The 16446-nt window shown below is 31.9% G+C and overlaps 1 protein-coding gene across 2 annotated transcripts in view; it reads left to right on the forward strand.

The window, feature by feature from the left end:
- The window catches only part of LOC108915377 (zinc finger MYM-type protein 1-like), a 46658-nt gene extending 33786 nt beyond the window's left edge, over nt 1-12872 (forward strand). For both annotated transcript variants that reach the window (XM_018721398.2, XM_018721397.2), the window contains exon 2: nt 9635-12872. In XM_018721398.2, the coding sequence (XP_018576914.2) occupies nt 10003-12156 (2154 nt within the window). In that variant the 5' untranslated portion in view covers nt 9635-10002 and the 3' untranslated portion in view covers nt 12157-12872. The remainder of the gene's footprint in view (nt 1-9634) is intronic.
- The last annotated feature ends 3574 nt before the right edge of the window (nt 12873-16446 follow it).

Below are 16446 nucleotides of genomic sequence, written 5' to 3' on the forward strand. Positions count from 1 at the left end.
GCTCCTGTTGGTCGTAGAGGGCACTTTTTTTATTTTAAAACTGTATTTTTTTTCCAGCTATCCATTGCACCTATTTTCGGTGAGATAGCATAAATAGCAACAATGTTATTCAAATTGTTTATAAGCGAAAAACGCACGGTTTTTTAATGCACAATTTGAGAATGTTAATGTCAAAAAAACGGTGATATTTTTTAATAGGTCGCTTAATTGCGTCTTTAAGATTACAATGACGCTTTCAGAATCATGTTTGGTTGAAAATTAACGCCTGTACAGAGGCTTAAAGTTCATAACTTTTGGAGCCTCCGTTATAAACAAATAGAATTGTGCGAAAACTATTGCACCTACAGCGCCCACTTTTGGCACACTTTTAAAGTATGACAAAACCCTCAACTTGTCATAGGTTTTATAAAATTTTAACAATAAATGCGATAGTTATAAACAAATTAAAAAATGGGCACTTTTCTTGTTTTTTTGCAATAACTTTTTTGTTTATTAACCGATTTTAATTTAACAAGTCTCATTTTGTAGATAATTTTACTCCCTATAAGCTGTCTGAGAGTCACTTTTCGCTAAAATTGATGGTTTTCCCTGCAAAGTGAAAAAACTGTTTTCCTCACTTATTTGTTTAAATAGAAAAGTTAGCTAATAAAAGTTTTTGACTCACGAGACGAGAGATGTCTTGTATTATGTTCCTTTAGACAATTTTACAATAATCTAGCGGATAGGACTTTTTTCGAGTTTCTCTTTTATTTTCGCTAATTTTCCTGGTGTATAAGTACTTTTTTCACCTAATTAGTATCTATCCGCTTCTGGTTAATTTAGAAATATATTTTTATGGACATATGAACATTTTTTTTTAGAAAACTTAAAAATTTATATCAACAATATAGTCAGTTCTTGATTTTTTAAAGTTTTTTTTATGAGTGATTTTATCAACTGTATTAAGTAACAGTATTAATAATTTGTGAAAAGTAATAATATTTGCTGATTTTGTATATTAATTTACGCTATTAGAAATTACCTAAAATTCCACTTATCTTGGTAAAACGTATATTTTTTTAATTGTAAGTGATTCAAAATAATAATGTAATTTTCCCCTAAACAAAAAATATTGGTATTCAGACAATTAAAAATTATTAGAATTTTTTTCTCTATAATCTTAAACAAGATTGTTTTCTATTATAATTTTGTTAAATAATGATCATACATTATTAAATATTTACGTGAGAGAAATGGAGGAAAAATTTGGGAAATAGTTTTGGAGTTCATATCACCGAAACCAGGAAATTTTTTAAAAACCAAAAAGTACGTAAATAGAATAAAGAAAAGCATTGTATAGAAAAAAAGAGTACATTAATTTTCGTCTAAAGTGCGGTTTCATCAAGACAGCGTAGGTCCGTTTCTTATCTAATGCTCACAATCTATAATAAAAATGAAAATTAATTAAAAACTTACTTTCAGTAATGTTATCATCAGTAAGTTTTCCCAGCATTAATTTAGTTGCTTTATTTTAGACGTGTCTTTCTGGTTTTAGAAAAGAAAGAATTTTCCTGATATTTTCATCCCAATTCTGAGTTACCAATTCTTACAAATCTTTACCTCCAAATACAACCCTATACCCCTAATATACCCCTAAAAATTCATAAAAAAAAATTATATTTAACTTCGAAAAATTTTTTGTTTGTACCAATATTAATATTTAGTGTCCCCTGATGGGGTACCACACTCCTGTAAAATTTTTTATTGTTGATTTTTCGAGAAATAATGATTTTTTATAAAAAGTTTTGCTTATCTTGGGACAGTAATCAAATATGTAATAAAACATACAGGGCGTCCAAAAAATTTCAGAATGTGAAATTCTCCATAAGTAAAGTGCCTTTAATTTTAGTTTTCGTTAAAAACTATATTTAACAATGTTGTTCAAGAACTCAAGATATGCTTAAATAACAATAATCACATTTGGCAAATAAGCAGATGCGATTTCTATGTTACTTAAAGCAGATTGAAATTGTAAAAAATAAGTAAACTTTTATTTTGTTTTTAAATAGCTTGTGCCAAACCATTTTTTTATTATAAAATCAATTTATAAATTTAAAATAAAAGTTTACTTTTTTACAATTTCTATCTGCTTTAAGTAACAGTTAGAAATCGCATCTGCTTATTTGCCAAATGTGATTATTCTTTTTTGACTAAACCCCTTATTTAAGCATTTTCTGAGTTCTCGAACAACTTTATTATATACATTTTTTAACGAAAACAAAAATTAAAGGCACTGCGCCCTGTATGTTTTATTATATATTTGATCATGGCTTCCCAAGATAAGCAAAATTTTTTATCAAGAATAATCTTTTTTCGAAAAATCAACAATAAAAAAGTTTATAAGATGCGGTACCCCATCCGGGGACACACTGTATATTAAGTAAAGAAGTACAATCTTAACATAACATAAGTAAGGTTTATTTACAACTTTGAAAAATGATGAAATATGTAATTTATCTGCCAAAGTATGCCAACTGACCTGATTTGTAGTTCGCCATATTTAATGAATGACAGACTAAACTCAATGGCTTATTATGCATAAGCCTCTGTCTCTGTATATATTAAGACAGCTATATATCAATTTACAGAAAAAATACTGAAAGCATTTGAAGATAATGAATTGTGTTAGGAATTTTTCTTGACCTTTCAAAAGCTTATGATTGTATGAAATATACATATCTTGTCGAAAAATCGGAGAAATATGGAATACACGGAAATGCATTAAACTGGTATATATCATTATTATTTGGGAAACAAAGGGTTCAAATAGCAGATAATAGAAAAATATTAAAATCAGGTATCAAAGATTCACATTCCACAGGGCAGCATTACCGGACCGGTTTTATTCATAATTTATTTCAATGATATAAGCAGTATGATTTTAAAAAATTGTTATACAGTGTGTTTCACTTAAAGTCGGGACACTTCCGTATTTAGGATGGCGTTGGCCGATTTCCAAAATTCTTTTTTTTATGTGGTAGTACTCAAAAAGGCCTACTTTATATTATATTTATATTATATTTTTTGACATGTGATTTTTTCTAAGAAAAGACCCTCAAAAATTAAAAAACATTAGGCATTTTTTTAAGAAAGAAATGTATAGCATTTTCGATTTGATCACACCTCAAAATCCTAAATACGAAGTTTCATTTTTATAGCGTTTACAGGGTGCTCACAAAATAGGTGCTAACTTCGAAAAATTTCACTTATTGCGGTGTCCTGTATTAACAGTGAAAAATATTTTCGATATTTTTTCATAATTTTATTAACCGAAGGCCCATGTAGTTTCATTGATTTCACTGATATAGGGTGCTAACAATAGGAGAGACAAATTATATATATATTTTTTATTATACCAGAAAAGAGTTTCACAACGAAATATTTAAATATCTATTACTATTTTCTGTTAGTCCACCATGCACTCTTCAATTCGTCTCCTCTTATTTTTAATAACTCTCCTCAACTGATGTGGTGTTATTTGTCGACATGCTTGTCTAATTATAAAAAAAATTAACGTGTTTTGTAGGATTTTATGTGATCCAATAATCGGGCCCTTCTTTTTTTGTGTTAATCTAAACGCAGAAATTTTTGTGAATTTTTTGAACAATGATTTCTGGGATTCAGTACATGCATTTCCTCTTCTGGGGTACCCCCAACGCGTTCCCAAACCTCAAACAATCGATGGCTTGACCAATAAAAAAAAACATGACCAAATATGGAAATGGCATCATCAGCCCTTTCGCAACTAAGAACACCATATAAGGCAATGTTAGAATCGGTGACGGTTTCAGTTATTTGCTGATACTTGTTGATGCTGCGGATTTTGCAAAGATGAAGTCACTGAGCGTCATCGTTGCTTAAACTCTTAAAAATGTTTTCTTAAGGGGCGACTGAGCGGTGCCGACATAGATTAGAAATAAGATGAGACGAATTGAACAGTGCATACCAAATGATGTGCACTAATAGGAAACGGTAATATTTAAATATTATTTCGTTGTGAAACTCATTTCTAATATAATAAAAAAATATATATAATTAGCTTGTTCTATTGTGAGCACCCTGTATGAGTGATATCAATGAAACTGCAAGGATATACCTTCGGTTAATAAAATTATGAAAAAATATCTTGGAAAATATTTTCCACTGTTAATACAGGACACTGCAATACGGGAATTTTTCGAAGTTTGCACCTATTTTCTGAACACCCTGTAAACGATATAATAATGAAATTTTGTATTTAGGGTTTTGAGGTGCGAGCAAAAAAATGTCTAATATGTTTAAAGGTTTGTTTGTTTGACGTTTTTCATTTTAAGTGTGTACTTTCTCTGAAATAAATATTATTATATAGGCCCCTGTACATCGCTCTTGCGTTTTAGTGATACATACAAGTGCCAAACTTTGCGAGTGTTCTTTATAATGAGTCCGGCAGTCTTTTCCTTTTCGAAAATTTTCGGCGTCGCCGTGTTTTCGAACGAGCAATTTTCTTTTTATCGGAATGGTCAGTTTTTCACAAAACAATTGAAAAAATATTTGTCCGTCAAAAATCATGCCGCGTTCCCATTTGTCTATCACCCCAAAATATCTTAATGGCGTCTTTATGTGTGTATCCTTATACATGCAACTTCCACTTTTTAATTTTTAATTTCTAAACTTCTTGAGATAATTTAACCAAATTCGATGTGCATATTTAGTGGCAGTAATATGAAACAAAAAATTACCAGCTTTAGAAACTTACCAGTGGCGGAGGTTTGGGTATCATCAATCATTATTTGACAAAAAAATATATATCACCCTGTATAATATTGCAAATAAAATAGGCCGTCATATGCGCAATTGTATTGTCTTCACTTTTTGTTTCTTTACACTTTTTTGTATACCAAACCGATTAACAACAAAGTTAATATATTTGATCAAGTGCATTTTTACGGTAATCATTACACGACTTATAATAATAACAAAATAATTAATTAACAATGAAATTACCTTACTATGATTTATTATAACAAATGTTGTAAATGACTACCTTCAACCAAAATATATGCTTCAGATCTTCTTGAAATAGCAACTCGAACGTATTTACAATTCCAGGAGTAGCTCTTATCACATTACAACCGGCTATAATTTGTTGACGTAAGTGCTCCACAGATTCAATATGAACTAATGTCTTGAGATGTCCCCAAACAAAAAAAATCGATAGGGTTCATATCGGGTGATTTGGGTGGCCAAGGTTGACCTGGTTTTTTTAGTGCTTCGTCCAATCACGTTATTACCGAATCTTTTATTTAAAAATTCACGAGCAGTCAAACTAAAATGTAAGGGAGCCCCGTCGTGCATAAACCACATTCTTTCTCTTAGCGCATAGGGAACATCGTCAAATAATTCAGGTAAAACGTTTTCAAGAACATGTTTGTAGGAAGCACCAAATTCTTGGTAAAAAGTAAGTCTAACAAGAAAATTTCCAATAAAACCCACCCATACATTAAAAAAAAACTGATGTTGATATCGAGATTCCATTATGGCATGAGGGTTTTCATCAGACTTAACGTGTTTATTGTGGAAGTTCATTATAGCATTTCTCGAGAAATTAGCTTCGTCGGTAAACAATATGCCAGTGGTAAAGTCAAAATTTTTAAAAAATTTTTGGCAAAATCCAGTGGCAAAATCTTTCCATATAAATTCCCCTAGCATCAGTACCATTTCCAATCTGCAAGACCATGAAAATAAACTATATTAGTCATTTCAGTATTTGAATTTTCCATTATTAAAATTTAATCTCTTAAAAAAATAAGCTTAATTTGACAATACACAATATTAAATAAGATGAAGGCTTATTATTATTGTTTTGCATGGCTTCCCTAAGATATGTTTAAGTAATTTAAGTACCTAACTATGTAAAAATGCTCTTGATCAAATAAATCAATTTTGTTGTCAATCGGTTTGGAATCCAAAAAAGTGCAAAGAAACGAAAAGATACAATTTTATTTGTAATATTATACAGGGTGATATATATTTATTGGCAAATAATGATCGATGATACCCACACCTCCGCCACTGGTAAGTTTTTAAAGCTGGTAATTTTATGTTTCATATCTACTGTCATACAAAATATGTACACTGAATTTCGACCAAATTATCTCAAGCGGTTTAGAAATTAAAAATTAAAAACTGATTTTTTAATTTTTGACATTTATATAACAAAAAATTCTTATTTTTAGCCACATAATACGCCCCTGAATTTTTGACTTCTACTTAAGGAATACACTGTATAAAGAGGTTGTCCGCAACTCGTTGAATATAAGGCTTTATTTTAATATAAAAACACAGTAAGCTAAATGAACTAAAATATGAATACAACTGATCGGATCGAGATTTTTCGACGTCTCTATATATTGTACTAAATATTTTGGCGTCTTGCAGTGAGTCTAGTTAAGCCTCTCATCAGCCGTAAAGGATATCGGTATTTAACTATTTTTTTGTTTAGCGCCCTACAGGGTGATTTACAAATGATGACCAAAAATGAAACCTCTTATGCTTTGGTGAATTTTAAGGGGAGTTTTTCCTATATAACTTCAAAAAATATTTTCCTAAAATTCACATGCTCCAGTGGCGGAGATACAGGGTATCAGTGGCATATTTTTGTAAATACTGCACTATTTTTTCAACCCTGAAGTATTTTTGTAAGGGGTTGAAATAATCAAGACCTGACATTTTTTCTTATTTTTATTCGATAAAATTTTTTCCTTTTCAGAAATATGTCTAAAAAGCCCCAATTCATTTACTCAAAAAGTTGGTCTCTCACGTTTTTTCGAAAAATTAAGAGATTTATGAAAAAGATGAGCTGTTTAACGCGAGTGTATTTTAAGAATTGATTGTGTTGATCGCAGCCTATCTTCAAATTTATTGAAATTACTGAACATTAGTTTTATTAGTGAGGTGTATGTGGCGCCCGCCACCTCGGGGCGAAGACTGCTGACAGTCCGCCAGCTCATCTTTTTAAAAATGCATTGCAAATACATTTACCTTTTTTCTTATAAATCTTTAACTTTTCGAAAAAACTTGAAGAGATCAAAAAGTAAAAGTAAATGAATGAGGCTTTTTAGACATGTTTTAGAAGGAAATTTTATCGAAGAAAAATCATAAGAAAAAAATTCAAAGGGATTATTTTAACCCCTTACAAAAATACTTCAGGGTTGAAAAAAATTCAGAAATTAGTTTTTTTGACAGATATTGTTCACCAAGTTTGGTTTCTTTAGATTGTTATACACGGAAAATAAAAAAGAAAAACAATTTTTGTTTAAATGTTTGTAGGGGCGTAACTTTTCAGGGGAGTTTTTTCAAAATATTTTATACCAAAGACCGGTACTAATTTTCATCAGACAATCGCCTTTTACATTGTTATTGTGTTATTTATATACACCCTGTATAAATTGACATTACACACAATATGTTCCGATCTTGGAGGAATAAGTAAACATAGAGAGGCCCTAAGCACTAAATAACATTCATTTGTAGTAACAGCAACAGCAACAGATAGATAATAGAGTGAGTAGGAAAAACAAAAATAGCTGCTAGAGGTGCAGTAAACAATACACTTCAGTGGCGTGCCCAAATACTTGGGTACTATTCTTTAAACAAGTTGATATATTTATTTCTATTGAAGGAACAAAATATTTTGCATTATTATGATTAATTTTCAAATTATTAATTTGTACATGATACCATTTTATGTATTAGGCACATCTGAGTTGAAAATCATAGGTATTAATCATTTAATAAAAAAATTATTAGTATACGTACACCTACACATTGGACTAGGTTTGACAGTACACAATATTGATTTTTAGAAGTAGTTTCCTTTAAAAATTACGGATATTTCAAACATTTTATTTAATACCTATTTACATTACTAAAATTATTTACATTAACTAAAATATATAATTTTTCTGCAATTTTTTAAACTTATACTTTGAAATATTATATAATAGTGCTTATTTATTATATTTATAAAAGATAAATCTACTACTCTAGTAATATTCTTATTGGTTTAATTGGTTGTGAAATTTCATGATGCAGTTTTAAACGAAAATATTCTACTAAATGTCTTGGCATATTTGTTGCAGCTTTAATTTTTATGTATTTTAAAACAGAGTCAACTTTTTTCCCTTTTCATTAAAGAAATGTAACTCCAAAAATATTTCTCGGCATGTTTACAAACTTCGATAACAAAGTGAGAAGCTTTAGTTAAGCATCCATATGTTTTTCTTATTTACAATTTTGAAATTATCTCATCACTTTCAATAATCTCCAAGCAGGAACTGCAGTTTACAATTTTTTTTAACTGTCTAGCTACAAAACCGGCAGCATATGCTATTACATCTTGGCAATACAATGTTAAGTTCCATGTACTCGCTTTTGTGCAATACAAATTATTGTTGTGTAACTCATGCATCGTAGTTAATCTCAACTTTTGGTAAGACACTTGAACAATGTAAAATAGCTGTGCTATCAAGAGCTACATTAGCTTTTTCGTTTTCTGAAATCTCAGAATATCTCAAATTTTTCCAAACACGTCCTAGTGCATCACACCATATTTTCAATTTTTCTACATTCGATGGAAACCTACAAAAACATCACATATTAATATCACATTTGTTTTAGTGGAATTTCGCTATTCTACGCCAATGGTCAGAAAACATTTTAAAACACTTACCTATGATAGGTTAGGTTGACGTCTCCATACGATTTGAAAAACGAATACGTTTTTCTACTTTTAACCATTGTCTCTTACACTAGAATTGTCTAATAAAGTAAAATAACAGGCCAACGCACAGATTCTCAAAATATCGCTTATAAACACGAAATAAATATGCAACTCTGCAGCTCTATGTAAACATACAACTAACCAACAGTGTTGCCAGCCCGTAAAAAAAGAACTTATTCTGCCGATTTCTTAGAGCATATAAATTCAAAATAACGATGACGACAGTATTATAATTGCATCTCAATTAAAATGTAAAATGTCTATGGTAAATAACATTAAGATTATCACCATTTAATTAGGTACTAAAACTCTTCCGCTTAACATTTGATTATGAATGACTATTATGAAATATGTCAACCGCGCTAATATTACAGTTTGTAAACAAAAACGTTCCGGTTGCGTCAACAAATCATTAATGTGTCCTCTATGTTTACTTATTCCTCTGAGGTTCCGATTTATAGGCGTGCAACCCATACTTTTGTTCAATAGACCTTAAAAAAGTTGTCATTCTCTTCAGCATTTTGCTACTAATAAAAAAAAAATGTACAAGACTTCTAAAAACAATATTGACGTTTTATTTAGTGTTTTGAACAGTGCACAGATAATTGACAATATCGATATTTATCATAATATAAAATTTTTCCCAAATGATATAGATGCACATTTTTTTTGCAATTGTCACATGACGATTTATTCGAAACGAACAAATTCAACACTACTAAATTGTTATTTATTGATAGTCGATGTAAGTAAACAGTTTCCGGGAAATAAACTTTTTGTTGAATTGTAGACAACGAAATCAAGGATTAAAATTAATCGTTAACTTTGTTTCAGTTACAAAATCCAGTAACCTGTCCGTCGCCTTGGTCTGGCGTTCCCATGTCACGTGGACCAAAGAGAAACATCGGCATTGGCAGGCAGGGCGGTGAGGATAGAAGAAACCAGGTCTGTTGCTAAGCGGCGACCGCAACCGCCTTTTATTTCCCCGTCACCTTTCGTCAGGACTGCTGTGTTTTTACTACGGGTAACTGGTTGAAGGTATAAAACCTGTAAATTTTATAGTTTAAGAGTGTCCGGTAATTGTTTAAGTACGTCAAGTTTTAATTTGTTTAGTTAACCATCTTTTTCAATGAAGCACACCCACAGATAAGTAATTTTATTTCATTTTGTTTTTACGTTTTAATGTTCGACTGCGTTTGAATATGTGTGATACAAACCTCGATGTAGTTTCTTCCTTATTGGAAACGCCATTTTTTGAACTCGATGACGACACTAAAGACGAAATTTTAATTCGGGGTCGCCCCACGCCTTGCCTCGGCATTTCCCAGTTGGATAAAAAATTGGGTCAAGTTTTCTCTCGAAATTTTAAAACCGACTGGTATGACGGTCATCCCTGGTTATGCGGAAGCTCCCAAAAACAACGTTTGTTTTGCTGGCCGTGTTTACTGTTGACGAAAACTAAGAATAACTTGTGGGTTTCGCAAGGCGTGGTGGATTTAAAAAACCTTTCCGCCTGCATAAAAAAGCACGAGTTGTCAAAGGAGCATTTAAGTAACTACCTTAGCCTAAAACGGTTAGAAGCGGACAGTAACACTAGAAAAGCTTCGAAAACGCAGTCGGATACCTCTCTGAAGTTGTACAATGAGGATGTTAGGAAAAATCACAAGTTACTGACGTATTTAATAGATGTAATTTGCTATTTGGCGAAACAAGAATTGTTCGCGGGGAATAACGATGCGTTCAGCGCTAACAACTTTCGCGAGACGTTAGATTTAATTATTACACGCGATTCTGAAATTCAAGAACACTTAAAAAAAATTGAAGACGTTTCGGAAACTGTCCAAGATGATTTAATTACTTCAATAGCGGAATATGTCATGGAAACAATACACCAAGAAATAACTAAATCTGACATTTTCTCTGTACAAGTCGGCGACGCCACATATATCCTCGAGAATCCACAATATGCCGTTTCGGTTCGATTTGTTAATACATTCGGTGAAATTAAAGAACGGTTTCTGGGTTTTCACGACGTAACTGAAGATAGCTCTGCCGATGCAGTATACAGTTTAATTACAACCGTTTTAGGTCCTTTTAATTATAAAACGAAGTTAGTAGGCCAGTGCTATGATGGCGCTTGTGTAGCGGCAGCGTCCTTGGACGGCTTGCAAAGAAAAGTTAAAAACGACGCACCAAACGCTTTACTTACGCATTGCAGCGCCCATGATCTAAACTTAGTTTTACAGGACGGCTCCAAAAGTATCAAAAACTGCCGTGTTTATTTCGCTGTCGTAAGGTCATTGTTAAACTTTTTTCGTCAATCGGGTAAACGATTGTCCCTGCTTAGTTTAGTGGTAGACAACAAGAATCCATCTTCAGACGTTAACGGGATCACACCATCGGAAATCGTTCAAATTTTAGGCTCCGAGTGGGACGGTTTACAAATTGTTTTGAGGAATATCATCGAGGACAAATCTTCAGCTGTAGAATCCATAAGTGGAGCTAAAGGCTACCTTAAGTGTATGAACGATTTGGAGTTTTCCTTCTTAACACTCGTATATAAAAACATCTTCGATATTACCGATATTGTATCTCGCGTACTTCAAGTAAATTCGTTAGATGTTGATTATTGCAAAAGGCAAGCATCTTCAGCGAGAAATAGTATAAGTTCGTTGAGAAATGAAGATAAATTTAAAGAATTGTTTTATAAGGCAAAATCTCGGATGTCTTATGACATTCAAGGGCCTTCAGCTAAAAGGTTTAAACTATCACACACTGTTAGTGGTGATGAAAAAGCGTCTTTGCGGGTATTATTTTATGAAATAATTGACAACACTGTAACACAGTTAGACGTAAGACTTGGGGATATGTCGCAGTTATTGTATTTTGCTCTGTTCGATTCTTCGCATTTCAGAGATTACTCTGAAAACTTCCCAATCGATTTAGTGTGCGATTTGACCAGCTTCTACGTAGACCTTTTCGATAAACAAAGATTGGTTAACGAGTTGGGCGTTATATATCAAGATGAAGAGTTTGCGAAATTAAGTCTGGACGGTGTTTTGAAAGACTTCGTAGTTAACGACTTTCGAAGCTTATTTCCGGAAGCGTACAAGTTATTTGCTTTGATCGCAACAATTCCATTGACGAGCAGTTCGGGTGAAAGTCGTTTTTCCTCTTTGAAGCGCATTAAAACGTATAGAAGGCCAATGAAAAATGAACGGTTGTCGTCTCTCGCACTCGTTACTGTAGAAGAAGAGTTGCTTTGTGCGCATCGCGAGCGTGAAGATTTTCTATATAATATAATAAATAAGTTCTCGGCAAAAAATAATCGTTTCAATTTGGTCTATAAAAAATAATTGTAACGAAATAAAAGTAGAGAGGTTAAAGAAGGCTGTGTATTAATAAAAAATTTATCTGCATTATCAGATTATATCTGTATTTATGGAATTTTTTTATTAATCGATTTTCGGAAAATTTAACTATGCAAATTGTAGTGGAAATATCAACGGTGTTTAAGTTGCCAAAATCGTAAAATCGAGTTATTCTGGAAAAACTTTATTACATAATTGTTAGTGAAATTACAACGTAGTATTTGCAGTATATGATTTATGCTACTATGAAATCCATTTACTGATTCCAAACAAATTAAACAAACTAAATTAAAAAAAAAAAATTCCAAAAAAAATTGGGAAACGTGAAGTGCTAAGTACCAATTTTTAACACTGCAGTAAGTTCATATAGAAATATTTGTGATCTTGTTTATTCAGATCATTCAATAGTTCAATAGAACTAAACCATTTATCGCCTATTACAATCCTGTTAGTATTTTTTATTGGATCAATTAATTTTAGGTCGTGTCGTCACCGAGAGTTTCTTTGGATTTGGTTGGGTGCGCTTTCCTGTGTAAACAAAGGCATTAACTAAATAATGTGTTTTGGCATCGTGAAGACACATTATTTTGATTCCATATTTCTTCGGTTTGCTTAGTATTTCCGAAAGGAACATGACCCATGGAATCCAACAAACATCTCATCTATCTCATGTTATTATTTCATAGTTCAAAACTCAACAAGAAAACATAAAACAGGAAAGAACAAAAATTAAAGCCAACAAAAATTTCGGCATTGACGCCGTCTTGCGCGCACACTTTTTTTCCCGAGAACTTCATGCAAAATGTTATGGTACAAATTTTTCCACTCATGTTTGTTTTATTAATGGTTCAGTTGAATATCAGTTTGGCTTACATTTTTAGTCTGAAGATAGTTAAATAGTGTGTGTGCGCTTCTTTTTACTCGTTTTAAAAAAGGGTGTTCGTCTGAAATATAAAAGTACTAATTTTGACGAACAAAATTACAGACAAATAGTTAATAGTAACTAGATATTAGGAAACTATTATCAGCTAAGCTCCTGAAACGCAGAAAACGGCTTATCGGTTCAAGAATTTAGTTCCTCTTTTCATGCCACTCTGTTGGTGCGATCAATGTAAAACAAATGGCACTTAGCACTTTTGACACTTCCACTTTTCAATTGTTTTTGTTAAGTTGATTCCAAAATGAATCGTGATTTTCTCGTATTTTATAAATAGGTACCGAAAAGAGATTACATTTTGTGCTTCTGTATACCAATTTTTTATTTTTTTTAACTAATATATTTTAAACTTAAAGAAATGTAAACAATTTGTCATTTAAATCAGATTTTGTGTGTTTTGGATAGTGAACATTTGTCTAAATGCATTGGGAATATTTCTTAAAATCAATTTGCAGTGTACTTAGAGAACACTTATTTGTTGAAGGATATTAACATCTGTTTACATTCTTGTTTTAGATGACAATGTTACAGACAAGGTGGAGGTTAATTTGTGATATATTTTTACTTTTTTCCTTTTTTTAAGCTGATATTCCACGATCATTTTAAATGCCTTTATGTCTTATGACTTTTTTAAAATCAATAATTTTCGCAAAAAATATGACAAATGTGCAGTAAGCAATCATAGTATCGTCCCTGTCTCCCAAATTTTACACGGCTTTATATTTCATAATTTTAAGAAGCGTCAGAGAAAAGTTGTTTATTTTTTCAGTATACATCTTTACACCAATTTTATGAACGCTGTACATTTTGAATATAAAAAGAAACTTACATATTCCTATGCCCATAAGAGGGATGTTGTTTAACCTTTGCTGTACACACCTCAAAATAATTCAGCATACGATACACACGGGGTGGATGCCACCCCAGCATTAAAACTGTTTCTTGCATCAATGCCTTTCCATATGCTTCGATGAAACATGAACACTCGTTCTTTTGTCGCTGGCTCTTGGACATAGTTCACTTCACATTTACGTTGTCTGTAGTAAAGCTGCCTTTACATCTATTTCGAGATTGCCAGCGATCCCCAGTCTCAGATTATTGCGCAAACTCATTATACTTACAATGTATTTCCTTGAGATGGTCGGTCGCCAAATGTTTATACAGTACAGGCGTTTCGGACAGTACTGACGATTGCTGCCGTCTGATTGCCATCGCGAAGTAAGGAATCTCATGAATCTGGAAATAAATGAGTAACATAATGAACCTAAATCACTTCGATGTAAATTATTACAGTGTGAGAGAATTTTCATTTACCATGTAGGAAGTTTCCACATCATTCAATGACATGATTTCGAGGCCTCTAAAAGAACTACGACCTTTGAAGTCTAATAATTGCTTGTCGACTGTACATAAATTTCTTGGTGTATAATCACGTTGACAATTACTTATAAATATTTCCCAGAATTGACATATCGGTGAGAATTTTATAATTCTCTTGTTTTTTTTTTGTCGTCGAAACATAAACAATTTTCCAAGAATATGAATCGATTCTTTGACATAATATGTACATCTGTAAAAAGTAACTCCATTTTCGCTTCTTAATTGTGAGTGTTGTTGACGGTTGAGGATTTCCACAGACCACCGTAATAGAAAATGCTGAGCAATGTCTTGATTTCCGGTGCACAAGTATATTTCTCTCTATCATATCTGCACAAACGTCTTCAATTTCATCATTTGTATGTTCGACAATTATTTCGAAAATCTCTGTAGGAAAGATAATATCCCAAATCCTTCAAACGAATCGATATTCGATGCAGCATCTATTGGTCCAACATCTGGCGACTGGATGCCACTGAACCGATCCGAAAGAAGAGAAAAGAAGAACGGATGCACTGAACTGTGCTAAAAAGTTACTTGTTATTTTTAGGGCTTTTGAAGTGATTGATTTATTGATTGATTGACTTATATCTTTATTTTCTATTTATTGATCCGAACGAAAAGAAAAACTATTGGTGTAATTACGAACGTTCAACTTGGCGGTCAACACACACTTGCGTCATCAACATGGCGGATTTACGCCCGTAAATATTGTGAGACACTTGATCTTCGTTTCGGAGCTAAACTACATACTTCAGGTATAGCCGTTTTTTCTTTTCAACTTGGATTGTGGCCTTCCTCGTGCACGTGATTGTTCGAGACGTTGCAAAGCAGCATTTTCTAATTCTCCGTCCAATTCATCTTCGAACACGTGGGATGCTTTATAATCTGAATGCTCCGAAACATGATCTTCCTCGTGATCGCTTCAATTCGCCTCCAAATATTTCATCGTCAGCGTTGATTTCATCAAGCAGTTGTTGTCGAAGTGCTCGACTTCGAAGATTGGGCGACATCTCTCTAAAACCACGCAATATCACCAAACGTGAAAAATTGACTTCTCACAATGATCCTATGTTTCTTGAAAATAATACTAAAATATTTTGAGAATTAAAAAAAATATATTGTACACACGGGGTGTCATTCACCCCACGCAAAAACGACGTTTCCGAAGTACTCACCGAAATTTTCTCTTAAATATGGTTAAGGTACAGCAAAGATTGTAACAGCAAATAACAGAAAACCTCGATAACATTTTTTGAATAAATGTATGTCTAACTTAAAAAATCAAAATAAAATTTTAAAATAAGCGTCGTAACTCGATGAACAAGTTTAATGAACTTTAGCTTTTTTTATATAAAAATGTGTTAAATAAGTACAAAAACTATAATTTAAGCCTTGACATTACCCCTATAAAGGTTCCTTTATATTTATATATTAAAATGTTTACATGTAAAAATAAACAATTTACCAGAAGTTTGAAAATTAATAGTTGGTGTAAAATTGAAAATGCAAATTTTTTTTTGAAATGTTGGAAAATAAAATCTTGCTGTCTCTTGTCTATTATATTTTAGGTAAAAACAAATTTATCGAAAACTGATACAAAACTTGTTTCTGATTAAAAAAATTGAAAATTGAATAAATTCTGATTTTTCGTGTCATATTTAGCTTTAAAACGTTGAGGTATTTGAGATGTTCAAACTATATAAAAAACCCAAGTGTATACCTATTTTTTGTATAAATATTTTATTCAAAATAAAATTTTTTAATAAACCGTTTTGAGTTTTTTTTTTCATTTATCCTGACAGTGTTCCTGTTGTTACTGACCACAGTTTTGGATGTTTTTGTTATAATACCCCCAGTTACCATGTTGGTCGTATACCCAAAATATGGTATATGTTATTGGGATGGGTATTTTAACACATCTGATGTGAAGTCGAAGGCAGAGAAAGAAGCTTCTGGAA

The sequence above is a fragment of the Anoplophora glabripennis genome, unplaced genomic scaffold, assembly GCF_000390285.2.
Source record: "Anoplophora glabripennis isolate ALB-LARVAE unplaced genomic scaffold, Agla_2.0 scaffold1324, whole genome shotgun sequence".
Lineage (NCBI taxonomy): Eukaryota > Metazoa > Arthropoda > Insecta > Coleoptera > Cerambycidae > Anoplophora > Anoplophora glabripennis.